At 41.3% G+C, this 26,814-nt stretch overlaps 2 protein-coding genes across 6 annotated transcripts in view; both read right to left on the reverse strand.

The window, feature by feature from the left end:
• The window catches only part of armh3 (armadillo like helical domain containing 3), a 33,122-nt gene extending 23,563 nt beyond the window's left edge, over positions 1-9,559 (reverse strand). Inside the window, exons 1-5 of one of the 4 annotated variants that reach the window (XM_079336873.1) lie at positions 8,186-9,559; positions 6,269-6,931; positions 2,726-2,835; positions 2,568-2,624; positions 1,174-1,320 (exon numbers count right to left, since the gene is read on the reverse strand). In XM_079336873.1, the coding sequence (XP_079192999.1) occupies positions 1,174-1,320; positions 2,568-2,624; positions 2,726-2,827 (306 nt within the window). In that variant the 5' untranslated portion in view covers positions 2,828-2,835; positions 6,269-6,931; positions 8,186-9,559. Of the gene's footprint in view, positions 1-1,173; positions 1,321-2,567; positions 2,625-2,725; positions 2,836-4,571; positions 4,712-6,268 lie in introns of those variants that run through there. The other 3 variants (XM_079336872.1, XM_079336870.1, XM_079336871.1) reach the window with 3 other exon arrangements.
• Positions 9,560-13,782: 4,223 nt separating this feature from the next.
• Positions 13,783-26,532, reverse strand: ldb1b (LIM-domain binding 1b). Of its 2 annotated transcripts, none has more exons than XM_079338507.1 (11): positions 26,285-26,532; positions 23,910-24,012; positions 22,083-22,127; positions 21,879-21,954; positions 21,689-21,791; positions 21,383-21,555; positions 19,863-19,985; positions 19,658-19,741; positions 17,762-17,885; positions 17,510-17,658; positions 13,783-15,993 (listed from the first exon to the last, which is right to left on the reverse strand). In XM_079338507.1, exons 2-11 carry the CDS (start codon positions 23,927-23,929, stop codon positions 15,763-15,765), a joined length of 1,128 nt encoding a protein of 375 aa, XP_079194633.1. In that variant the 5' UTR covers positions 23,930-24,012; positions 26,285-26,532; the 3' UTR covers positions 13,783-15,762. The 2 variants fall into 2 exon arrangements, with proteins under 2 accessions (XP_079194633.1, XP_079194634.1); XM_079338508.1 differs by lacking the exon at positions 26,285-26,532 and adding an exon at positions 26,002-26,093.
• Positions 26,533-26,814: the final 282 nt, after the last annotated feature.

A 26,814-nucleotide genomic window follows, 5' to 3' on the forward strand; every position in this document is an offset into this window, starting at 1 on the left:
CATTAAGATTAGATATTTCACCTGTGGGGAAAACAAAAGCAAAGTTGGCCTACATAGTATGAACCACGTTACACACCCCTTATAGGAGTCGTTTCATGATGATTACTGAGTGAAAGAGATGTGAATCTTTCTCCTTCTTTCTTATCTGCTAAGTATACTGTATAATAATATATTATACACCAATCAGCATTGACTTATGATGCGCTCCGTTTGATCTCGGGAGTCCAAAATTCCAAGTTGTTGGTCTGATGCGTCATCAGGAACACCACCCTGAAGTTCTGACTTAGAAACTGCAACTGGAGCTGCATCATGATGGTTGTGCCGTTTGTGGAGTTCTCTGTCTTGTTGTAATATTTGCACACAGTTTTTGTTTCTGTCTTGGGAAGCTAAAATGCCATGATGGCGTCTGCTCATTACAACCAACCTCCTCTGCTCTACAGCTGCTGACGCTTCACCATATGACTGCCATTCATTTTTCAAAGATTCAAACCTCGACACCTTTGAAAAGATTTTTAGGTGCCTCACAATTCATCTTTACATCCCTAGTTCTGAAACACTGAGCTCTTCTGTCGTCTTTGACATCTTGTACTCCCCACCGCTGCTCGCTAACATCCTCACTGACACCAACTGTTCCTGCTTCCAACATATCAACTTCAGAACAAAATGTTCACTTGATGCACAACATATTCCAAGCTGCACGCGTCATTGTAACAAATGATCACTTTGATTCATTTCACCTGACAGTGTTAGTTATGTTACAGCTGATTGGATGTAAAATGCTATCTACCTGATCTGTGGAGCATTTTCTCCAGAATACCTTCTTCACATATCGAACATCAGGGTTAAATCTTTCTGCTTACACACACTTACTCCACAGGCTTTGATGACTCTGTATGAGATGCTGGGATAATTCAGCTGTTTTGCTGCGTTCATGCGTCACAGACTAAATACAAACTTTACAGGCAGCAGTGGTTTGCTCGTGGTTAATGGCTTCAAAACTGAACCCCCTTCAGACTATTGAGGAGCCTCTTTGGAAGCAAACCTCAACGGTGGCTGGGGAAGAACTCTCATGTAACTTCAGGAGGTGAGTGAAGGGTTTGCTTTTTTTAAAGGAAGTACTCAGCCATAGATTCTAATTCATGTAGAAAAAAACAATCTGTCTGCCAACTCTACCTGCAGAGCATTGACCACTTTGATCTGGTGCTCCTCTCCCAGTGCCTGGACACAGTGGTGGAACAGAGAGTTGATGTTGTCCTGGATCCGCTGAACCTCCTCCCCGTCTACACTCTCCAACTTTGACTCCAGGTACTCGAGGTTCACCTGAAACGTGATGGAAGGATATTACATAAAGACGTGATGTGCAAAAGAAGTTATTTATGGTGACAGGACATATTCAAATATATATGATATTATGTCAAAACAGTCTCAGCAAAGACGAGCAGCTGCAGTCTATAGACTGGTGTAGTTTTGAGTCCTAAAAACCCGGGACTGAGTTAGCATTATGGCACCAAGGGTTCCTAACTCTAAAAGTCAATGGGGATTTTGATTGGGTTTGTGTTTAGACGGCTGTGGTGAACACACGCTTAAGAGATGTTAATGTGTCATTAGAAGAGATTTGAAGCGTACTTAAAATGTCCAGGAACTCCCTCACTAATCCTCCTTACAGCCTCTAGTCATGTTTTCCACTGCTCTTGTAAATATTAATAAACAAGTTATTAAGTTACAGACTTGCTACTTTGTCAAAACCGCTGATTAAGATTAATGAAGCATAACGATCGTGAAATTAAACCAACCATGGTGTTGTTCGCTTGTAGCATAACGTTAGCCTTTTACTTCTCTTGGCTGCATTGCCTCTTCAAACTTCATATAAATGATGTTCATTTGTAAAGATAATGCAGCTGAACAAAACAGCAACGCATCTGAAACGTGTGTTTGACACAGAGCTTATTTTCTGCAATGATCCAAAATCTAATGCAAAAATCCCAGAGGAGAATTCTCATTTGAACCCATGCTAAAGCTACTTCTGGTTAGGCCTTAAGTTATCACTATTCCTGTATGCTCAGATCTCTACTTCCTCTTTTCTCTCCATACATTACAATCTCAAGGCACATTTCAGTGATGAATATGAGGCTTAAATCTGTTTTAATTGTCTAAATATTTTTAAGTATTTTTAAATATTTTTTATTTTTAAACCTCTTTTACTGATGAGGAACATTTGTCTCTGTCAGCTTTTTTTATTTTTTTAACATTTATTTTTGGGCATTTTTGCACCTCTATTATAGAGGAAGGACAGTGGATAGATACGGGAATCAGGGAGAGAGAGAGAGAGTGGGTATCGACATGTGGGAAAGGCGCCACAGGCTGGACATGAGCCCGGGCCGCCCATGTGAAGACTATAGATACATGGGGATACACTAACCACTGCGCCACCAGCGCCCCCAAGCTATAATGATATACTAGGCGTCACTTTGGAAAACAAAATAACCCAGTGAGAGTTTGTACTTTAAACACAAAAATACATTTTGACTTGGCTGTGTGCAGCTTTTTGTAAAGCTGTTTGACTTTACCTTCATTAGAAACAGCTCATCCCAGAAGCGAGGGTTGTTTTTGGCAGGATCTTCTTTCTAATTTACACAGACACGTCTTAGTTTACACGGTGAGCACATTTATTGTTTTTATAAATCCTCATTTTCACTCACTAACATTGTCCCATCTTAGTACTCACCGCAAAGATCTCATCATACATCAGCACCACCTTCTCTTTCAAGGGTTTCTTTGAGGAAGAGGTCCTCCGCAGCAGCCCCGCCTTCTTCTCCACCTGAGACATGACTAAGTCTGATAGGAGAGACACAAATAACCCTTCATAAATCACTGACATTTCTACTAATCTGTGTGATGAGATTCAATAAGGATAAGAAGAATACCTAAAAAATCCAATTTCAAAACAACAACACAAATGCTGGTTGGTTCAAAAAGCTCAGTATTTCCTACTGTAGGTATAAATCACAAAACAATGAATACGTAATTTAAAACACACAAAACTGTTTCTGAAAACTGGGATCCATTTTCCCAAGGAGTAGCAGGACTGAGACGAGCATTTGACCAGGACTTTTTTCAAGACAAAGATTTAGTTCACAAGTAGGGATGTAACGATTCACTTAACTCACAATACGATTCACGATACGATTTATTTCAAGAGAATCTAAAGGTGATCGGAGCGTCTCATCATGCCGTTGATTCAATTCTGCATCATGTTGGTTGTGCTGTTTGTGAAGTTGTCGGTCTTGCTGTAGTATTTGCACACAGTTTTTGTTTTTCATTTTCTGTCTCTGGAAGCCAAAATGATTCGACTGCCATGATAACGTCTTCTCATTACAACCAACCACCTCTGCTCTACAGCTGCTGACGCTTTACGATACTACTGTGCTTTATTTTTTAGAACGTTTTAGAGACAGTTTCGAACCTTGACACCTTTGAATCGATTTTTAACCACTTCACAATCAATCTTTATATCCCTATTCACAAGTGTGTTGTTTCCAGCATAAGACAGGTAGAAAAATGTAGAATGTATCCAATACAAAGTGCACTATCCAAATTGGTCTTTGGTTATTTATTTTAAGATAATTTTTGAGACAGGACAGCGGAGAAAGACGTGAGAAAGGAGCCACAAATCAGACCTGAAACCTGGGCGCCAACCTGCCTCCGTACATGGGGCTCATGTGAAACCATTTAGCAAAGTAATTTAGTTAACAACATTGAAGTTACCACAGAGAAATAGGGTACATCAGGCTTGAGCAACACACACATTGGATCTATTTATTGATGCTTTGTACCACCAAGCACTGAGAACTTCACCTGTGAGCTTTTCGTTACAGACACTACACCAGTCTGCTTCTGTCAGTGAACTACTGTTGTGGTTTAAAATTTGTCAGCCCCTGGGGCCCCCTCACTGGCCTGGGGCCCCTCAATCAGCGCCTCTGATAATTAATAATAATAGTGAAATCACTGAGCTTCTGACGTCACAGTGTTAATACATATCTGACCGACAAACCTTAAAGAGACAGGGGATAAAAAAACAGATGTTTGAGTTATTCACGAAGCAAAAGCGTATCAACTTAAATGATATAACATTACAAAGGTGATAAGCTGACACTTGATAAAGCTTGAGGCGCATGAATGTAAACACCTTTCTATCTGACCTGAGTGCAGGTTGGGTTGGGCTGCTAGCTTGTTAGCCGACCACAGCTAGCTGACCTGTCGTCAGCTAACTGGGTTTGACTGCCATCAAAACAATGCTAACAATAGCTTGGTCACGTTGGAAAGCATGTTTTAGCAGTCAACACTAGATGAACACTTAATTTGTAAGCGGTCAGGTTATTAAATTTAAATCTACCAATTATGTCCAGCTTTCGAAGCTAATGCTAATGATACATAGTATACAAAGCTAATGTATGACAGAGGAGGATGATAACACTGATTTAGCTTCAACTATCTAAAGTCACAGGTCAGTCACTGACAGCAGTACTCAGTTCTAAATAAAGGTAGCTTCAGTTTAGTGGAGAGTTTCTCACCTCACTTGAAGTACTAAAGTGTATGTAGTAAAGGTGGTTCATGAATCCTTGTGACAGCAGCACTGTGTTAGCATGCTGCTATCAGGAGCCCCTGCTGGTCTTCAGGGTCTTAGTGCCCGACAGTTCACACTTCTGTGGGTTTTAACGAAGGCCACTGTATAACTATTAACAGCATTTAATTGCTATTATAAACCTATTTGCCTTCAATAAAGTATAGAAAAACAGATTCTTATTGTTTTATTTTAATCAAGGAGTAGGGATGTAAAGATTAATCGTAAAATTGTGATAATGCACATAAACACATTTAAAATGAAATACACACCTTATGGACATACACTAATGGAGAGTTGTCTGAGTGAGGGGCTTCACATGTAAGATTGCCATTGCTCAAGGGCAACCTTGCAGTGCTCAGGAAGCGCACTGGCTCCTTTCCAGCTGCAAGACCAATTTCCACACTTGTGAATTAAACTGGTGACCCTCTGGTTCCCTACAGTCTATGGTCCCACCAGGGGGCACCGGTGGTGAGTTTGCCCATCACATGAAAAACTGTAGTTGACAGGACAGGCGGCAGGAGATCTAATCTAAACTGTGGCTCCCTGACCGCATGACTTTCCTCACTCTCTCGCTCTCTCCCCGGTTTTCAGAAGATGTCCTATCCAATGAAGGCATAAAAGCCTCAAAATAAATAATATATTCATGTCTTTGGTGAGTTCAAAATTGTTTATGTATTTTGTGCACTACTGAAGAGGCAGTTTTCTAGGATTTTAACGTTCTAATGAAACAAAAAGAGGAGGTAGACAAGTCAGCCAGAGAAGAAATACAAAAACACCATCAAATTTAAGGTCCATTATTGTCCCCCAGAGGTACGTAAATGTCCCCAAAGGTGCAAACTGTAGGGTACTAATCCCTTTATAAGTGGTTTATAAGTGAACCTTTGAGGCCCCAGTGACGAGCTTTTGTACCCCTAAAGGTATAAATTTAGCAATTCATTTCTGACATGGAATGGAAGCATTAACTGTCACATTGAATTTGATGTGTGTGTGTTGTGCAGAGACACATATCAAAGTAATGTTTTGGTCAGGGTTATCTTGAAAAAAGAAGTATTGAATCTCAAAGAGAATAATTTCCTGGTAAAAAGAATAATCTCTTTTAATGTTCTGGGGACAAAAATGTGCCCTTGGAACTGGTACAAAATAATGTTACCTTCTGCCCCGGTGACGAACCATTTGTACCTAAAGCCTGGTTCACACGGCAGGATAATTACGTCGATTTTGGCTCCGATTCTCTCCTTCCGATAATCTTAAGGACGCTCCGATCATCATAAAATGATCTTGTAAGATCATCCTGCCATGTGTGGTGTGTTCTGACTGACTATGTACTGGATTAAATCAAGGATAAAGTGTTAAATGTGTTGCTCCAAACTTTAAACCTAGTTTCAATTTAGTTCACAATTAATCCTGGTTAATCTTAACACTTTGGTAATCTCAATTTAAAATCCACTCGAACATAGATTAAATTTAAGTCTGTTGCAACAGTTATTTTAAGCATAGTCTAAACCTGGTTTAGCAGTTATATTCAAAGGCCCAGGTCACACCTAAAACTGTTTAAGACTCACCTGAGACAACCAGAGACAATTCTGACCCATTTGACCCAAACTAGGAATCACCCAAAAACAAGGGACACATAAAGGGACCTACCAGAGACAGTCCAGTCTGGACTGGCCAACAAAAATACCTCATCACTATGCCAGTCTGGGTTGTTTACTTTTTAAGAATGACCGTTTCTTTGGTGATGTCACAGAACAGACTTTAAAAGCTTTTACCCAAAAAAGAAAGATTGAGGCTGGGTTGGATCAACATGGACTGACTATGAACCGGATCAAATCCATGTTTAAGTGTTCAATGTGTTGCTCCGAACTTTAAACCTAGTTTAAATTTAGTTTACAATTAATCCTGGTTAATCTTAACACTTTGGTAATCTCAGTTTAAAATCCACTTGAACATAGATTAAATTTAAGTCTGTTGCACCAGTTATTTTAAGCATAGTCTAAACCTGGTTTAGCAGTTATATTTAAACCAACCCTGGAGGAGGTTTATGCTAGCTATATCTCCTAACTACTAGGACATGACCAAAGATTAGCTACGTCTTACTGTTGCAACTCTAAGTGACTCTAACAGTGAACTTATTTTAAGAAATCAAACCCCTCGGAAAACACAATCTTAAAGGAAAAAAGCAGAAAAAAGACAAATTATGACCTGGAGCATGTAAAAGTACTGCAGGATATGGTGAACGAGCTCTGTGGACAGTTAGGTCTCAATACATGTGAGCTGGAGGCGAAACCTTCCCCCTGCAGGAGACATCTGAGGACAAAACAAGAGAGGAAGACACTTTGGAGGCAACCAAAGAGTTACATGAAAAGGCCCAGGTCACACTTGAGACTGTTTAAGACTCACCTGAGACGACCAGAGACAATTCTGACATTTTCTCTGACCCATTTGACCCAAACCAGGAATCACCCAAAAACAAGGGACACATAAAGGGACCTACCAGAGACAGTCCAGTCTGGACTGGCCAACAAAAATACCTCATCACTATGCCAGTCTGGGTTGTTTACTTTTTAAGAATGACCGTTTCTTTGGTGATGTCACAGAACAGACTTTAAAAGCTTTTACCCAAAAAAGAAAGATTGAGGCTGGGTTGGATCAACATGGACAGACTATGAACCGGATCAAATCCATGTTTAAGTGTTCAATGTGTTGCTCCGAACTTTAAACCTAGTTTAAATTTAGTTTACAATTAATCCTGGTTAATCTTAACACTTTGGTAATCTCAATTTAAAATCCACTCGAACATAGATTAAATTTAAGTCTGTTGCACCAGTTATTTTAAGCGTAGTCTAAACCTGGTTTAGCAGTTATATTCAAAGGCCCAGGTCACACCTAAAACTGTTTAAGACTCACCTGAGACAACCAGAGACAATTCTGACATTTTCTCTGACCCATTTGACCCAAACCAGGAATCACCCAAAAACAAGGGACACATAAAGGGACCTACCAGAGACAGTCCAGTCTGGACTGGCCAACAAAAATACCTCATCACTATGCCAGTCTGGGTTGTTTACTTTTTAAGAATGACCGTTTCTTTGGTGATGTCACAGAACAGACTTTAAAAGCTTTTACCCAAAAAAGAAAGATTGAGGCTGGGTTGGATCAACAATGACTAAGACTATGAACCAGATCAAATCCATGTTTAAGTGTTCAATGTGTTGCTCCAAACTTTAAACCTAGTTTAAATTTAGTTTGCAATTAATCCTGGTTAATCTTAACACTTTGGTAATCTCAGTTTAAAATCCACTTGAACATAGATTAAATTTAAGTCTGTTGCACCAGTTCTTTTAAGCATAGTCTAAACCTGGTTTAGCAGTTATATTTAAACCAACCCTGGAGGAGGTTTATGCTAGCTATATCTCCTAACTACTAGGACATGACCAAAGATTAGCTACGTCTTACTGTTGCAACTCTAAGTGACTCTAACAGTGAACTTATTTTAAGAAATCAAACCCCTCGGAAAACACAATCTTAAAGGAAAAAAGCAGAAAAAAGACAAATTATGACCTGGAGCATGTAAAAGTACTGCAGAATATGGTGAACGAGCTCTGTGGACAGTTAGGTCTCAATACATGTGAGCTGGAGGCGAAACCTTCCCCCTGCAGGAGACATCTGAGGACAAAACAAGAGAGGAAGACACTTTGGAGGCAACCAAAGAGTTACATGAAAAGGCCCAGGTCACACTTGAGACTGTTTAAGACTCACCTGAGACAACCAGAGACAATTCTGACATTTTCTCTGACCCATTTGACCCAAACCAGGAATCACCCAAAAACAAGGGACACATAAAGGGACCTACCAGAGACAGTCCAGTCTGGACTGGCCAACAAAAATACCTCATCACTATGCCAGTCTGGGTTGTTTACTTTTTAAGAATGACCGTTTCTTTGGTGATGTCACAGAACAGACTTTAAAAGCTTTTACCCAAAAAAGAAAGATTGAGGCTGGGTTGGATCAACATGGACTGACAATGAACCGGATCAAATCCATGTTTAAGTGTTCAATGTGTTGCTCCAAACTTTAAACCTAGTTTAAATTTAGTTTACAATTAATCCTGGTTAATGTTAATACTTTGGTAATCTCAGTTTAGAGACAGACAGTCCAGTCTGGACTGGCCAACAAAAATACCTCGTCACTATGCCAGTCTGGGTTGTTTACTTTTTAAGAATGACCGTTTCTTTGGTGATGTCACAGAACAGATTTGAAAAGCTTTTACCCAAACTAGAAAGATTGAGGCTGGGTTGGATCAACATGGACTGACTATGAAACAGATTAAATCCAGGTTTAAGTGTTAAATGTGTTGCTCCTTTAAACTTTAAACCTAGTTTAAATTTAGTTTACAATTAATCCTGGTTAATCTTAACACTTTGGTAATCTCAATTTAAAATCCACTTGAACATAGATTAAATTTGAGTCTGTTGCACCAGTTATTTTAAGCATAGTCGAAACCTGGTTTAGCAGTTATATTTAAACCAACCCTGGAGGAGGTTTATGCTAGCTATATCTCCTAACTACTAGGACATGACCAAAGATTAGCTACTTCTTCTTGTTGCAACTCTGAGTGACTCTGCAACCTGCAGGAGACATCTAAGGACGGCTGTGGCTCTGTTGGTTGAGTCGTCGTCCATCAATCGGAACTGTTTGTCTATGTCCGCGCTAGCTCTGCGCTAGTCCCACGCTCGCTCCATCACAAGTACAAATAAGCGGGTTTTTAGACCAAAATTGATACTACATAATGTAAATAACAATGTTTGAAGAAAATTTTAAGACACTGATGGTGGAAAGGATTATTGAAAGTTAGAAATAGTACACACCTTAAATCACCCCAACTATGGTGAATCAGTATCAGTCGGCAGAACAGTTGTTTACAGAATCTCAAAGCCATAAGAAAAACAAACGTAAATAGTTATCAAGAAGACATTTTCCATATGATGTGCATACGTATTTATTTATACCCAAACCCACCTGATGTGTGACATATGGAGTAATTGACCCATATATATATATACTTTACCATCAAGGGTGCAATCTATCTGATGAAGACTACAAAGAGTTCTTCAATTTGAGGAATAAATGAGACAACCTTTTACCGTGTCATTAGAGAAGGAGATGAGACCAGAGAGAGGAAGGGAAACCAGAACATAATGAGAGAGATGGAGCAGCAAAGAATAGCTGCAGTGGAGTGAAGGAGAACATTAAGTGACACACAAAGCCGCAAGCAGAGAAATCTACACACACACATGCTTACATACAAACATGCCTACTAACCTTATGTAGGATTTGTATTGTATTTTTCTGTTGTGTACGTTCGGAAGGCAAAACCTATACAAAGTGTATCCTGTTTAACAAAGATTAAGACAAATTAATTAACAAATTATACATTTTGTTGAAAAAAGACATTTATACATATGTACTTTTTAATTTTAGAAAACAAATTTACAAATTTGAAAATTCTTTGCAAGTTTCGGAACAAATTTCAAACCACTTATTCTTTCCCAGAAAGGAACCTACCAAATGCTGGAAGTGACCCAGCGTGATTGTGGCCTTTGTTTAATTTTCTATTACATTTCAGAAACCATCCACACGAAAAGCTGAATCAAATTACAAGCATGCAAAGAACCAAACATCATTTTTGTTCACTATAAAATGCCTATAACACTGGCAGGGGCAGCTGTGGATCAGTGGGTAGAGTCATCGTCTCTTAACCGGAAGGTCGAGGGTTTGATCCCCAGCTCCTGTGAGCAACATGTCCAATGTGTCCTTGGGCAAGACACTTAACCCTGAATTGCTCCCCCTGCTCTGTCAGGGTGTATGCAGTTCGCTGCTCCTGTGGTCGAACGCTTGGTGCGCTAATTGCCCCACGGGGATAAATAGAGTTTCGAAAAAAAAACAAAAACAAACCAATGAACTGCTCCATCGGTCACTTAAAGCGTTTGGTACGTTTCCCTTCCAGCAAGATTCTTTCATTTGTAAATTTGTTCAAAGACTGATAAGAGTGTGTGTCAACATGTCATTTTGTCTCAGCACTCGTAAGTTTGTGTCTTGCAAAAACTTTTACTAAAATGTTAATTAGTTTTTGTCCTTGCTAAAAGTGTTTTAAATTAAAATGTTTTCCAAAATTTTGATTTGTGCTTTTGTTGCTGGACAATTAATACATTAATGGTGGAACTGAATTCTCAGTTAATGCCGTGTAGCCTTAAGAAGTAAAGAGGACGAGCAGGGTATCATGTCTTAGAGATAGTAGTGGTGTTCTTTGTTCCAGAAAGGTCTGGTAGTAAGTTGTAGCTTAACAGAGCATGAAGTCGTCTTATCTCTGAACACAGTGTCCCAGAGATATTTTACTCCAGTGTAGAACGTTTATCTTCCCTTGTGACACACACATCTCTTCAATGACATAAAGGTACTTTTCCCAGTATAGACCATTATAATCCAATTTGCCTTGATCAGTCTGAACTAGTGAACGAAGATTTACTCTTGATGCTGCAGCTTTTATTTAGTTAAGCAATATGTCTAAACTAATTTCTGCTGAAAACTTTGTGAAATTATAGTCAGGTGATAAAAACACTTTGTTTTGAGAGAGTCACTCATGTTTCATGTGGTTATAAAAACTAGTGCAAGTACCATTAAGTGAGAACAATGAAAACAATGTTCAATTCATCATCCCTGATGGGGATTGCACTGGGATTGACATGCTTTCTTGTCGGATTGTTTTCACTTCAATAACAATGAAGGTCTTCACGAACCCGTCAATCATGAGAATCCGTACAAGTTCATCAAAATCAAACACATCATAATTCTGCTTTGGCAAATTCTTCTTCTTCTTTTTTTTTTTTTTTTACCAAAACAGTTTCTGACCCTTCAGATTGACTGCAGTGATTTCATCAAACACTTTGACTCAGTTTGTGCTTGACGCCTGTAAATCATCCCTGTAGTAACGTCAGTTATGGTCTCAAGTGCGTGAAGTTGATGCAAAACATTTAACTAAGAAATACGACAGAGAGTCTTGGGAACAAATGAGGGGTTCATATTGTTAAAAGATGACTAATTAACTTAGCTCACATAAAACAACATAAGATTGTTTTGCAGCTCTGAAAGAATAACTGGGCTTTTATATTAAGATATCAAATATAAAGATGTTTTATTTTAAGCAACCCATGATATTTGTAGTCAACAGTTATTTGACACTATTGACAGGTGGACGTGATGTAACGATTTGTCAAGAGGCCTAAAACCCGCCTCAGCTCCAACTCTCAGCCTGTTGTTAGGTTGACTCAAACTTAGGCTGAGACAACATGTCCAACATGACCAACATGTCGGCTGCTGCCGATGAGCCTCCAGAGGCCCCTGCAGGAACAGATGGCTGACATCACTCGAGCCTAGTCCATTAATATTTACAGTCTGTGGCAGAAACGTATAAAATGACAAGAAAATGCAAACTCAAAGAAAGCTACTTGATTCAGTTCCAGTCATCATTTGCAGTTGCTGTGGATTAATCGATTTATTATACAGTACATGTGGTCTGCCGAATGAAGACTCATCCTCTCTGTTTCTATCTTTTCCAAATCCACTGATGTTTTTAACAACAAAGAGCGGCAGGTATGAAGGGATCACTGTAATAGCCTAATGGATAAATTTCGAAGGAAGGCTGCCTGCTCTGCCGTGCAGGTGAGAGTTTTCATTAAGCTGTCACAGCTTCACTCTCACCCCATAAGAATCTCGTTGTTCTAGCAGGCTGAATGCTTCACTGACTGTCTCTACAGCTCTGCAGGAACAGTGTGACACAGAGCTGAAGAGAGGATGTGATAGTTGGCAGGTGTATGCATGTGTGGCAGGCCACAAAAAAAACCCTCTTCTCTGATGCTCACTCACCAGGACACATTTAAGTGCATCACAGTGACACATTTGTTAATAGTATTCTAGGGCTGCCTGAACTCTGAGAAGCATTTCATGACAGTAAGAGACTTTCTCCACCTTAAATGTAACTTCACAAACTGTAAAAGCAGTTTTATAAGAGAATTGGATTTAAACATTAAGAGTGTCTGTGCTGCTGCTTTCTTCTTCTTCTTTTATCACTCTTTCTTGGTCTGATGTAGGCTTTTATCAACAGGTGAAAGCAACTTACTTCCCCATGGCATAAAATACCTGCAGAGATTTTGCCTCAGGGATAAGATCTCAGGGGGACCAGAATACCCGACAGCACACATTCAAGCTTTCCTGATAGCCTGACAGCTGAGTACAGCCGGTCTGCAGAGTGATGTGACTGCAGAGATGAGAGGCTTGTGTGAAGAAGAGGGAAATGGGAAGAGCCTGAAGCTTTTCTTTGACTGTAAATCCTTCTTTGTCATTCTGATGATGATTTGAACGCCAGCTTGTCAAAACAGTTGTTAAATGTTAAACTATGACTGGATATCTCTGAAGTTCATGAAATAAAGCTTGTTTAAACGCCAGAGTCTTTCATATACATGTTTTTGAAGCCCTGCCAATACAAGAAAGTAAAAGTCAAGTTATGTCACGGCTCCTGCACCACATGACAACTTTTCGCTTTTCAAACAAAAGTACATACTTGTTGTTAAGTGCTCTTACAGGTGGAAGTAGGTCTGTCTGTAGAAATCTCCACCTGCTCCGAGCTCAGTTGATAAATGCAGTTGTCTCTTCACTGTAAGGTTGGAAGTTCAATCGCAGCTCCTTCAACATTTTCTGGAACCATAACCAGCATGTATGTATATATGTATATATATATATATATATATATATATATATATGCATATAGTTTTTTTTTTCCAAAACAATTGTAAATGTAACTGAGCTAGTTTCATCGGGAAAAACTACATCCTGTATTTAGCCGTTTATTAATGAAAACAGCAACTGCCGGTGTTTCTATTTTTTTTCCAGAGGGTCAACATTATTTTCCTCAACAAGGCTTTCAAGTGAAACCTCAAACTTCTGACTGTTAAACCGACCCATGAGCAAAGGAGAATCATTTACAATGTTCGTGTTTCTGCCTTAATGACAAAGCAGACATCACATTATTTAGGTGTTGCTGAGGGACTGGACACATCCGTCTGCTGTGATTATGATTTCAAAATCAGATAATGAACACTCTGTTAAAGTGAAAATGTATCTTTTTATTGGTACCATACATTAATTATCAAGGGCAGAAACTAACCAAATCAAAAAATATATATCAAACGATGATTTTTCTACAGGGATTGGAGAAGGTACAAGTCACCATTCAAACACAATCAGAACTGTTGCTGGAATCAACTGTAAAGAAATTAACAAGTACAAAATCAACAGAGCTCCAGCTGCGTCTCTCACACTTTACAGTCAGCATTGCTACCAAATATGCCGAGTGAACTTCATGGTGAGCTGGCTTTAAAACATGTTCGAATGATTGATGGTATCACTGTTTGTCTTGAGAGACTTACATGAAAGTATTAAAACACAGCCAGTGATGAAACGTGAAATTCACCGGTGAACTTAAAATCAGTGAGCACATTCTCTTGACATCAGATTTAGAGCTGCAGAACATACATTGTGATGAAAGTTAGTGAAAATTCACTTCCTGTATGGATGAAATAAACAAGTTCTAAAATTTCAAAAATAAATACAAAAAAAAAGAAGAAAAAAAATCAACTCAATCATCTCTTCATGGTGTCATTGTACCCTCGGGGGTTTTGTAATTTAATTTACACAAGTTTTAAAAAAGAGGGAAGAGCAGGGGGAGATAGAGGGGACAGGTTCATGAGTGTTTTTTCTCCTTTTTCCTATTTTTGTTTCTTTACATTAGATCGGGATGGCTTTAGGTAAATCTAAGTAAGAATACATTTTATTACAGTCAGACAGAACTTTGCTACTACCTTAAATATACAAGCACAAATACACAAAAATTTAAATCTCCAAAAAAATAAAAGAAAATAGGAACGAAAAGACAAAATAAAAACATCCACACTAAATTATTTCTCTTTTATAAACATAAAAGATAAAAACAATATATTTTAGAGGGGGGAGGGATAAAAGTCCTGTTTTGCTCCTTGGTCTGTAGCTTTTCAGTATTGGTAGAAAATAAAAAAGTAACAATTGAAATGAAGGCGTTTAATACAAATTAAAAAACATTCTAGGGAAATATATACTGTATAAAAACTCTTAAAATGTGTTACTGTGTGTGTGTGTGTGTGTGTGTGTGTGTGTGAGAGCGTGTGTGTGTTTGAGTGTTGTAAATGCTCTGTTTGAAAGACTCACTGTAGTTTGTTTAGAGACAGCTCGGGCACTAGGGGACTCTAATCCTTTAAACTCACGTGTGTGTGTGTGTGTGTGTGTGTGTGTGTGTGTGTGTGTGTGTGTAAAGTTTTCCTAGTGCCACATTTCAGCTCTCCTACTCGTGTGTAAAGTTCAATGGTATTATAGAGTGGCTTTAAATTCTGGTCGGCCTGCTTCAGCAAAGACACAAATAAGATCAGACTGCCTACTTTCTCTCCTCACACATTTCACTCCCCCCCCCCACAAACACACGCATGCACACACACACACACACACACACACTCTATGAAGAGACATTACCGGTGACTTGTCCGTCAAACAGAGCAGACCAGAATTCAAAGCCGTATTTAGAGGATAGGTGGACAAGTGGTCCCTAAGCAACTCGCCACCATCTTGACGCCCAACATGCCCTCCCCCCCTTAAACCCCTCCGCTGACCTACACCTGGACTTCAGTGTGGATACTTTAGTGAGCACAGTTCTTCTCCTTTGGGTAACATTCCCAGGCCTTCTCAATCACATCTTCCCGGATCAGTGTCCAAAATGAAAACAAGCGAGAGCAGAGAGATTTTGAGTGTGGGATGAGGAAACGGGAGGCAGGTGGGACATATATGAAGAAGTCACAGCAAAGAGGAAACCTTGTGAAACTTCTTCCAGCTCAATGACAAAGTCTGAGACACACTGAGCATGACTCGGATGGATCTGAGCTCGACAGTTATGTCTGGGGCTTGCCGGCGGGTTGTCGCTGTTGCAAGCATGGCTGTTGGGAGAGGTGGGCTGTAAGAAGTGACAGAGAGAGGAGGGGGTGTTTGCGGGGCTCTGGGCTCTACTGCGATGCCTGTGAGGTGGGGTTGTCGCTCTTGCTCTCCTGGCTGGAGGGGGCCTTGTTGTTCCAGGGCGAGTTGGAGCCCAGCGCAGGCGAGTTGTTGAAGCTGTCCTCGTCGTCGATGCCGTTGGCGGCGTCAAACTGCGTGTTCTCCAGCCGTGTGATCAGACGCTCATCCTCGTCGCCAAACTCTCCTCCCATCAGTGTGGGCTCGCCGACTACCATCACATCCTGAAGAGACACGAAAAAAGAAACGCAACAGTTAATATGTTTGTGTGTAAAACAGTTCCTCTCTATCCACCACAAAATATTACACACAACTTACTTGTTATCCAAAGTCTAAAAAACATTTAAATTCAGCGTGCACGACAAGTCCAAAGTTAGGAAAGAGTCCAAGTAGAGCTAAACACAGACTCACAGCTGTGTGGCTAGTGTTAGCAGTGCTGGACTCCGTGCAGCAGAGCAGAATGGCAGCATGGAAGTAGCCGTTAGTTGAAGCTGGAGCTCAGGCTAATTATGGATTAAGATTACAATATACATCCATCATCTGACCAGCATAGTGAGCTTGAACTGCCAGAAATATTGCTGATTAGCCGAGCGACTAGTAATCCTTGTGCTGAATGGATGCGTTTAAGTGGCTTCACACACATGCTGACTGAACGCTCCCCTTAACCAACTGTTCTAACACTCCTTGAGTTAGCATGTGATACTTCTACTGCTGAACTGCAGTGAAAGGAAATGATGCCTGTAAAGAGGACTGGTGTACGCAGCACCTTGACACCCCTGCAACATCTGTGTTCTTTGTTGAGCCGTTTTTAATCCCATGATCCTTCACTTTGAAATCCTTAGTCCCTGTTGCCATGTTTCTCCTAAAGAGAGGAGTATTTGGCTTTTAATCTCAACGTAACTACAGTACGTCTCATTAAAACAGAACTTTCTCCAGATTTAAATAAACTCCCACAAACCTTCTGTCACAAATCTAGCTCGTCCTCCAACTTTTTTAATTCTGACACTAAAGTCAGGCTTTTTTCATCAGACACAAACTGAAGTTTGTCACGTTTTCAGAGATGCACCACTTAGGGAAACATTACCAATGTTTCAAATATCAATAAAGCCACTTCTGATGGCTACTTCATTTCAGCTGTCTGATTTGATATGTTCCCTCTTCTGCATGTTCTCCTGAACTATCAACATTGGCTTTCAGGTCTTTATTTATACAGGACTGTGGAAAGAGCTGGACACCGGGAAGAAAGACGGTGGGGAGTCACAAGCGGGAAAGGAGCTGCAGGTTGGAGTTCAAGGATAAAGGCCCCTGTATATGCACCAAACCGACACCTTATTTACTGATGCAGGTTTGAACATGGGAAGGGAAAAAATAAATAAATAAATCTGTTTGTCCAACAGACGAACTTGCGAGTATAAAATTGAGCCAACAGCAGACACACATTGGCTTCTAACATCTGTGCACGGGACATCATTAGACATTTCACATCACTGTGAAAGACATTTCCATTTCTCAGAAAGCAACTGATGTCCAGAGCATGAAAACACCATCGAGAAACAAATATACATCTGTGGTGACGAGCTGTACCTGAATGCATCGCAGCTGCAGGGTGTCCTGCCTTAGGTGCTATCTAACAACAACTAATGAAAAAATGCAGCAGTATATGTATAAACAGAGGACTTATGTCTCTGTTGGGAGGTGTAGTTGCACGGTACCAACACTAGAGAGCAGCGATGTACTCACGGGAACTTGGCTGGACAGAGGGAAGCCGCTGCCAGGACTCTTCTTTTTGTTGTTGTTGTTATTATTAGTTCCTCCTCCTCCGCTGATGGTGCTGCCTCCTGACATCTTACGCTTCCGCCGTTTGTTTGGGGCTTGTCTTGACGGCTCAGCTGTGGAATTAGGATGGAGAGAAAGACGGTTTAAAAAACCCCCCCAAAAAAAACATTCTCGGTTGGTTGATCTGCCGTCATTTGTGCGTTGAACTTTGCCGACCTGGCGGTGCCACCATCCTCTGCCATTTCTGGAATAGGCAGGTCTTGAGGCAGTCTCTGGGGCTGAGGCTGTACGTCTTGTGTCTGGACATGAGCTCCTGCATGGGCTCCAGAATCACACACAGCTGCAGGAGGGAACGGAGAGTTTCGAGATTACACAGTGTTGAAGATCATCAGAGATACTCGGATCGATCAGGCAGCATCATTAGCAGCTGCTGCTCCCTGCAATGACTTCATCTGTATCAGTTCTGACATCAGATAACCAGATATTAAATACAACCCAGGAGAGAATTAAAGAGAGCAATCCAATAAACAAGTTCCCATCCGTCACCCTTATTACAGCCTCTCCTTATTCAAGAGAACTATGATTTATGTTCATCCTCCTGAGGACTTGAGGCAGAGCTGGTTACAGAGTCTTTGACAAGAACTTTGAGATCAGCTTCGTTTATAACTGCAGGCATCTATTTAGCCAAGTGAGGCTGGTGTTGACATGTTTAAAGGCAAGACATATGAAATTATCAAAGTTTCACCCATTAGAACTGTTTTTTTTTTTTTAAGATTTATTTTTGGCCTTTATGCCTTTATTATAGAGGAAGGAAAGTGGACAGAGTCGGAAATCAGGGGGAGAGAGACATGCGGGAAATGGGCCACAGGCCGGACGCAAACCCAGGCCGCCCGCGCGAGGACTGACCCTCAATACATGGGATCGCGCGCACTGCCGCTGCGCCACCGGCGACCTCAGAACTGTTTTTTTAGAGGAAAAATAAAGGCCTGTTTACAAATCCACATTTAATAAAAATGAATGAAGAACAAGAAGATGTATATAGTAATAAATATAAGGAATTATTTTAAGAAGTTGCATGGTTAATTTTTGATACATGCCATTTTAATTTCATAGGGTGCGGGTCCCAGCCCGTGGCTAATACCCTGCCCGGGTCAGTGACATGACAAAGTCAGGAACCCTCCATTAGAGAGCAATGCTGCTGCCTCTGAGAGAGAGCTGAAGAGCTTCCAACCAACTTTTGACTTCAAAAACAAGAACAGGACGTAAATCCTGCTCCCATCATTTCTAGTGAAATCTGGAAATAGTTTGATCATTTGACGTTGTGACTTTAAACTGAAATGTGACAGGACAGTTCATAACTTGATTTCTTTATCAGCATCTCTAATGCCCCCGCGTCCTGTGAACTGAAACACTTATAGTTCTGATCAGGTCTGTGTATGCTGCTCAGCACAGGACAGATGAAGTCATCTTCTCCTCTACACGTCACCTTTAATGTCTCATTCATGTGCTGATGCGTTACAAACCATGACAACGTCTTAAATAGACCACAAACATCCACTCGGGCTGAGTGTTAAACCAAACAAGAAGAAAGAAAAACATTGGCCTCATACATGTGGGAGGAGTTTGAAGAAACCAGCTATGACACTAAAAAAGAACCCGTTTATAGAAAATAGAAGTGAACGATTGTATCACAGTCTCCAATCAAGATTTAGTAAGAGCCATTCTTCACTATATTGTACTCATGCTGTTTCAAAGAAGAGGCTTTTAGAAAACAGCTTCAACTCTGCTCTGAAAGAGTTACTACTGAGCGGCTGGAAGCTCAGCTGGTAGAGTCAGAAGGTGAGATAACCAGCTTCTGCAACAAAATGTTAGATGTGTCCTTGAGCAGGACGCTTAACCCCGAAATAAATGAGATTAGTTACTTATGATGGTCGGTTCAACCTCTGTCATCGGGGTGTGAATGTGTCGGTGTGACAAAGCTTTGATTAGTTAGAGGAGTAGAACAGTGCTACACACGCTCATCATCCATTCATCATAATAATCAATAACAAGTCAAAGAAGAAGAACGGGGTCTTTGCAGAGCTCAACTCTCATGTGTGCTCGCTCACTCACTCGGAGGTAGTTGAGGGTGGAGTTGGACAGGCCACATCTTGTAATGTTTTTGGACAGCTGGTCCAGCATCTGTGGGTCCTGCGCCTGAGACATCAAAGGAGACAGGTTAGAAAGCTGAAACGCACACACACACACACACACACAAACGCGTGCACACACACACACACTACAGACATATGTTGCCCTTCTGTCCGGCTGCACTCACATGCATGGCCAGTATACTGCGGGGGATGAGTTCACGGTGTTGCCTGATGCTGAAGTGCCACGTCTTTATCCTCATCATGTCGTCAAACATGAACTCCAGGTACAGGCGTCCTTCTACACACACCTGCAGCAGGTCAGAGGTCAGAGGTCAGTATGCAGCATTTGTAGGTAACATGACTGGGGTCTCCTCAGGGGTCCCAAACATTTCTCTTCCTTCATAGTTATCAGTTCTTAGGCCCCGGTGTGTCCCTTTTCTTCAGCACTTCATACCCATGATGTAGTCCTTACTCCTCTTTTGAAATCTCTGGAGCTACATTTTCTCACACTGATCTGGGAAAACTTCAATGAAAGAGTGCACTTCTCGAGTTTCTTTCCGGAGCTCTCCGACATGATCACCTCTGCTTCTGTTACCCAAACAACACCGCTCGCAAGTGATTCAGTTATCACGGCTGAGCCTCGCGTTGGGAGGCTTGTTAACTAACGACAGCAAAACTAAGAGCAGAATAACGCCGGCTGCAACAAGCTGCACACACTGATTAAAACAACACAAATAGAAGACTCATTTTACGACAAGTTGTACCATGAACGTTTGAAGGAGGATAGTAACATCTTATGTTTCTCTCTGTTATCGCATACGGACGCAACACAGACCTGAGCGGTCACACCAGTGAGACATCTCAGACGCAGTTCGACTGTTGTACACATGGTATAGTTCATTTGAGGGGAAACACTGTCGTAGATTGTGAGAGTCTTGTGGGGAAAAATCTGAAATTCGGGATAAATCGGGAAGAATCCCAAGAGTGTTTTATATAGTCCTCTGTAGGAGAACAATACAGAGTCAAACTTCTTGGCCTAAAGTAATCAAAGCTACCACACTCATTATGAACATAGTGATTTAACAGTTTTTAAATTGATCCCTCACATCTTTGTTTTTTAAATGCATAAGGTTACTAAAATACATTTAATCATGTAAACAGTTGATTTCCACTCCACCTGTTTTATGAACTCTGAACACTAAAAGACGATAAAGCTCATTATTTCACCGTTATTCTTTTTTTGAAAAAGCTACATTTAACTTCCTTCGCCTCTGAGACTCTTTGTCCAGATTACTTTGTCGAGAGGGATCCTTTCTTGAAACGTTTATTTACTGACATCAGAACAACAGTGAGGAGCTTACACATCCAGACGTCAAAGAGAAAAGGCAGGTTGTGATGAATCTTCTTTTTTAACCGATGGTGGGATGTGAGTGAGGTGCAGATAAGAGGAATCTTTGCTCGTCAGTTTGTGTTCAGTAATATGCCATACACCTTTTGGCTTGCTTTCAATCATATCAGGCCTGATCTGGCTCACGCTCTCGTATATTGTGGGGGCGGTGCGCTCTGTCTGAATATTTATGTTTGAGCAGAAGGAAAAGTGGTAATATTATGCAAATAGAAATATTTTACAACATATTTAACAAACGTTCAAAATGTACCTTACCAACATTTAAACTGAATAACAGCTCGAGACAAAAACACACACCTGTGTGAACATGGGCTTCCCGTTCTGGGTGACCATGGTGCACTGATCACAGTCAAGGGAGACAAAGTTATTGTGGAAGGACTCCTTCGGATGTTTCAGCACGTAGTAGAGCTCATTGGCACCGCCCTCGAATATGCTTCTGAAGTACCTCGGAATCAACGTCCGACCAATTGCTTAGAAAGAGGCGAGAGAAAGACAAAAGGGCGTTAGACCGGGAAGAACTGTGGAGACAAAGTCTGTTTGTAGTCAGCCACTGTGTTAAAGACACGAGTCTGAAACGTCTGACCCTGGGGTTTGCTTTCTTACTGTAGCGTTTGGGTCCATCCTCCAGACAAAAAGTTATAGTCAACATGGCGTCGTCTTCAAAGAACTCAGTAGTAAAGGCATCCCACCACAAGTTATCACACTCCTACAGGGAGCAGAAGGAGAAAACAAAAGGTTAGCAGCACTAGACCACTGCACTGCTTTCACTTTGAGCAAGCGTGTGTGTACGAACCTCCGTCCAGTTCTGTAGTCGTTTGTTGAGTTCAAATATTCTGTAGTCTGTCTGGTTGCCATATGGCGTGTGCCTCCTGCTCCATCATGGACGACACAAAGAGATAGTTTTAGTTTTTAATAACTGGTTAAAGTCAAAATGACCTCCATTAAAACAGAAAATTGTTACATCAGTGTTAGATGAAGGGAAATAGTGCAGTCTTACCCTATCCCTGGCTCCAGGTATGTGGGAGGATACATTGGGGTGGGACTGTCGAAACACGAGACAAAGACATTATTACATTAAACTAAGGTGATAATACGGCCTCCTTCAGGAGCAGCTCTGTCTTTAAGGCTCTGGGAAGCGGGCCAAACATGGCAACAAATTGGATGATACAAGGAGGCGGTAAATAACAAGCCTTCTCAGATACACGCACCAACATCAACTGCAGCTGATTTGGTTACTGAACACAAGACAAACTGTCCGGCAATCCTGCAGGGGGAAAAGCCCTCCAACTTATTTGAAATGAGTTTAGCATTAAACACAGATCGTGTGTGATGTTACTGGTGGTAGACTTTTGTTTTAGATCTGTATTTGCATCGCCACAGTCCATAACAAATGTTATCTCCAGACACAGAGGGAGATGCAGAAGGTCTGATAATAATAATAATAATTTACACTTTATTAATCCCACGAGGGGAAATTCAGTTTTTACACTCTGTCTAACACACACATAGGCCGAGATACACACTCATGCACAAACAGGGTTCTAGTGACATGCATTAATGGAGAGGTCTCAGAGTGAGGGGGCTGCCCACAGCGAGCGCTCCAGAGCAGTTTTGGGGTTCGGTGCCTTGCTCAGGGGCACCTCGGCAGTGCTCAGGAAATGGACTGGCACCTCTCCAGTTACCAGACCAGTTTCCGGACTTGGTCCGTGCCGGGACTTGAACCGGCGACCCTCCGGTTCCCAACCCAAGTCCCTACAGACTGAGCTACTGCCGCCCCATAGATAGAGACAATAAGAGCGCTAGAAGGCTAGAAGGTAGCAACAGATGAAGAATAATGAAGAGGCAGCAGCAGGTGGATCACCCTTTCAATGACTGATAGAAGAACACAGGGAAACATTATCAGCAGTTAAACTCTATAACCAAGAATCTGAAGTAGATTCCTTGACAGTGTGTTTTTTTAACAGGTGGGTCGCGAGGTGATAGTCTGTGCTTTTCCAACATGTTTGTTTTGTTTCTTTGTTCTGTCATGACGTCGAGTTGGCGGTGAGTCCTGAGACGAGAACCACGACAGTTACATGATAGTTTTACATTCAGCACTGAGGCCTGGGAAATTACCTTTCAATGATTCTTTCAGGAATCTTATAATTCATCTACATTTCAAACATCCGAGTGTTCAGTGTCCTCTTGACTCATCAGTCTTCTCTAAATCACGTGTGGCGTTTTCACACATGCACAAACTTTCAGGTGCGAGCTGCGTGTGTGAATGCTGACTGAATTTTTCCACTCCGCCTCTAACCACAATGTTCCTGCCGGCCATCCAGTAAAACGTCCACATGAAGGCCGGTGTGAGAACTCGGCAGTAGTTATTGAGGAAACATTACTGGCTGGGAGGTGGAGATGATTTCCTGCATACTGCACATTAGGAAGCTGCTTCTTTGCGTTTCCTCCTCATCAGTATGTTCCTCCTGCTTTCATAGATACCATGAACAACATGACAAAACTACATGAAGCACAGATATAAAAGCTAAAGTGTTCAACACTTGAAGGGGATACAATGTTCTAAATTCTCTTCACTTTTTCCATATTCTTCTTTTTTTAGTGATGTCCTGTATCTTTCAGGGGGATCGTCTCTGCTTGAAGACAAGCAGGACTTGATGTTGCCAAAATTACTTTCTAAAGGTCTGACTGACCAAAAAAAACAAAAAACAACCAAGCAGCTAAGGGGAATAAGTTTCAGCTGGATATTTTCTCCACTCACATCTATTTGTGAGAAGTAAAGTCCTGATGTTCAGACCACACACAGAAACACAGACATAAAACTCACCCCACGTCTCTGTCCAGCATTGTGCCGGGATGGAAAGGGGGGAAAGTGCTACCGTTGGGGGGCTCCTTGGGGGAGTACAGCTTGAATGACTTGGAGGAACAGCCTAGAAGAGACGTGCGGGAAAAGAGAAAGACCATTAATTTCACGCTTCATTCTAAATTACAAGTTGACAAATGAGAAATATTTAGAGATTGGTGCCTCGGGAGAACAGTAACCATGATTAATGTAAGAGAAACGTTCAACCCAAAACAGGAAGGAGAACATGGTACACCCTTGAGCATTACAGAGGCATTTCTGATGTTTGTTCGTCACTTTTACAGCGGCACAATGAATGACTGTATCATGTGAGGGTGAAGGCATACGCAGCCTGAACTGTCCAATATGGCCCAGTTTCAGTTGGCTGCACTCATTCACAGGTCATCCCCAATCTGCTTTCATAAAGACGCAGAACAACAAGAAGGCGCTACCGCTACACTTATACAAAAACAAACTGCTACCCTCCGTCTAACAAACAGCAATCACAGAGAGATACTGACTCCATTCACACCCACGTAAAAAAACACAACTAAACAGATGACTCTCTCTCACTCACACAGCTCTGTCTCTTGTTCGACTCTAATTGCCCGGCTCTCTAATAAAGGCCAACCAGGCGTGCAGGCTTTGGGGTCGTGACCATAGAGAAGCCCCGCCTTATTAATGTCGCTGTCTTGTCCCTGCATATTAAGCATATCTGTGACAGCTTGTGTGTATGGAAGAAAGATATAAATCTGGAGCCCAGAGTAGGGGGAGGATGCTCAAAGTGTAAACTTATATTAAATAATATTTCTCTTTAAGCAGGTGATACAATGATCTAAAAATAAAAACAGTGGGTTATTTGTATTTTACTAAATTAATTATGAGAATGGTCCCGTTGTGGTTAAGACAAACAGAGACTTTTTTGAACAGTTCTTTTGCTGTGCTTTAGTCAATCACTTTACAGAAACACAAACTTGCAGATATCAGCAGAAAAATGGACAGACAGCAGCCATGTCCAACACTAAGAGGCCACACTGATACTTATCAGGTTGGTGGTCTCAACATACGTATGTTCAGTCTTTTCCAAAAAGTACGAGGACAGGAATAGCATCTTTTCTGTCTAAGTAAGTTTCCTACAGTGTACACGGTGCTGCAGCTTTACAAGTGACTTGAGAATAAATGTAAGTTTTACAAAAAAAAAGGCAGCACAGACTGATGTTTTCTCCGTGTAAGAAAAAGCACCAAAAACATCCATATCTTCCTCTTCTTTCAGATTTAAAAAAAAAAACCTGTTGTTTGCAGTTTGAGTCTGCCCTGCTATGCTATAGTTTGAATGCACCACTAGAGGAAAACAAATGGGGTTGATAAATAAATAAATAATCAATTCTTATGTGTCCATTAGTTGTTGAGAGCTCCATTAGCTCCTCTCCTCTCCCGTTAGCGGTTAATGACAGCCAGTCACAATCTCATCAGCTGGACTCCACTTCCTCCACTGGGACTCCTGTTCACTGCTCACTTACAACACACACACACACACACACACACACACTGTATACATATCATATCCATTATACATGCACAGATCCTGCTGGCTTGAGTGATGGCCACACATACACAAACCATCAGAGACAATGTGTTGAGCAACAAAGATTATGAAGTAGTCCCTACTTTTGATTTCAAGTCAACAAAAACAAAACCTCCAGGCACATAGCAGTAACCTGTGGTGGTTTTAGGATTTATGCAGACTGCCACCATGATTGTTGGAGGACATGAAGGCTACTCTGTCCCTATTAATACTGAACCATAACCTACTTTATCAAACTGTTCACATACACCGACATGCACCTGATTATTTTAACTAAGCTTTTACTATTTAAAACATCCCGTTAGCTCTCAACTTTAAGAGGGTGAGCAGATTTGGCATGGAGTTGTGGTTACAAAGGCAATTAGAAAAGGCTGCCAGCGCATCATGCTAACACTTAGCTTAGCCAGGCTAAAACGTTACACACAGGTGATTTCAGGACGTCGATAAACTTCGCTATACACCGTTACTTGTAAACAACATGAACATACACACATTAAGATTAACTATGAACAATTAACTCGACTCCATCAGCCACCAAAACAACACAACCACAGGCCTGCAGGGAAAGCTAACAAGTTAGCACGTCAGAAAAACAGATAGCACTCCTTAGCTACTGTTGCTAACGCCTTAGCGTCAAATCCCCTTTTCAACGAAAAATCACTGGAGCAAGTTTCACGAAAAAATTACCATGGCTGCTCGTAAACCTGATCAAACCACAACAACAGTTAGACACCCAAAGTAAAAGCTTGTGTTTTGAGGAGAACAGACCCTTTACCTGCAAAGAAGTCCAATCAGAAAATTGATGTTTACAGATCGGTGATGATAGCCCGTGTGTACGCTCCGTGCGTAAAAACCGATAGGCCCGCTGGACGCGACGTATGAACACAATACGTCCCCTGAACAGGATCAATGAAAAAATCTCCTCAAACCAAGAGACCGCAACGGAATAAGGCCGAAATAGCGGGAGTCGGTCGGTTATGTTTTGTCCCGCATGAGGCCTTGTCAGTGGGCTGAAGCCTGCTGTGGGTTTACATACGGACCCAGATGAGCCCTTTGTTCACGGGAGGACATGAACAATAGCTGTAGGCCCTCCTCCTCCTATCCCTCTGCAATGCATTTACTCCTCTCTTCTCTGCCCAGCACCGCCAGCCGCCCTCTCCCCCTGCTCCTCCTCCTCCTCCTCCTCCCCCCACTAATGCACAACTGCACAAGGTTGTCTGGTAAGCATTTTTTTTCTTCCTCTCCCTCTCTCTGCTTCCCATCCCATCCTTGTAAGTGACACAAATGAGAATTGGCCTAATGCAG

This window comes from Symphodus melops, assembly GCF_947650265.1.
Source record: "Symphodus melops genome assembly, chromosome: 2".
NCBI classification, from domain to species: Eukaryota; Metazoa; Chordata; class Actinopteri; order Labriformes; family Labridae; genus Symphodus; species Symphodus melops.

Bases quoted from the DNA above. Each gene is read 5' to 3' on its own strand.
- ldb1b (XM_079338507.1), bottom strand. From the start codon at position 23,929: ATGCTGGACAGAGACGTGGG. The intron at 19,986-21,382 runs GTGTGTGTTTTT...GACCTGCTGCAG, and splicing joins GGAAGCCCATGTTCACACAG to GTGTGTGTAGAAGGACGCCT. The intron at 17,886-19,657 runs GTGAGTGAGCGA...TCCCTCCTGCAG, and splicing joins CCACCCTCAACTACCTCCGA to CTGTGTGTGATTCTGGAGCC.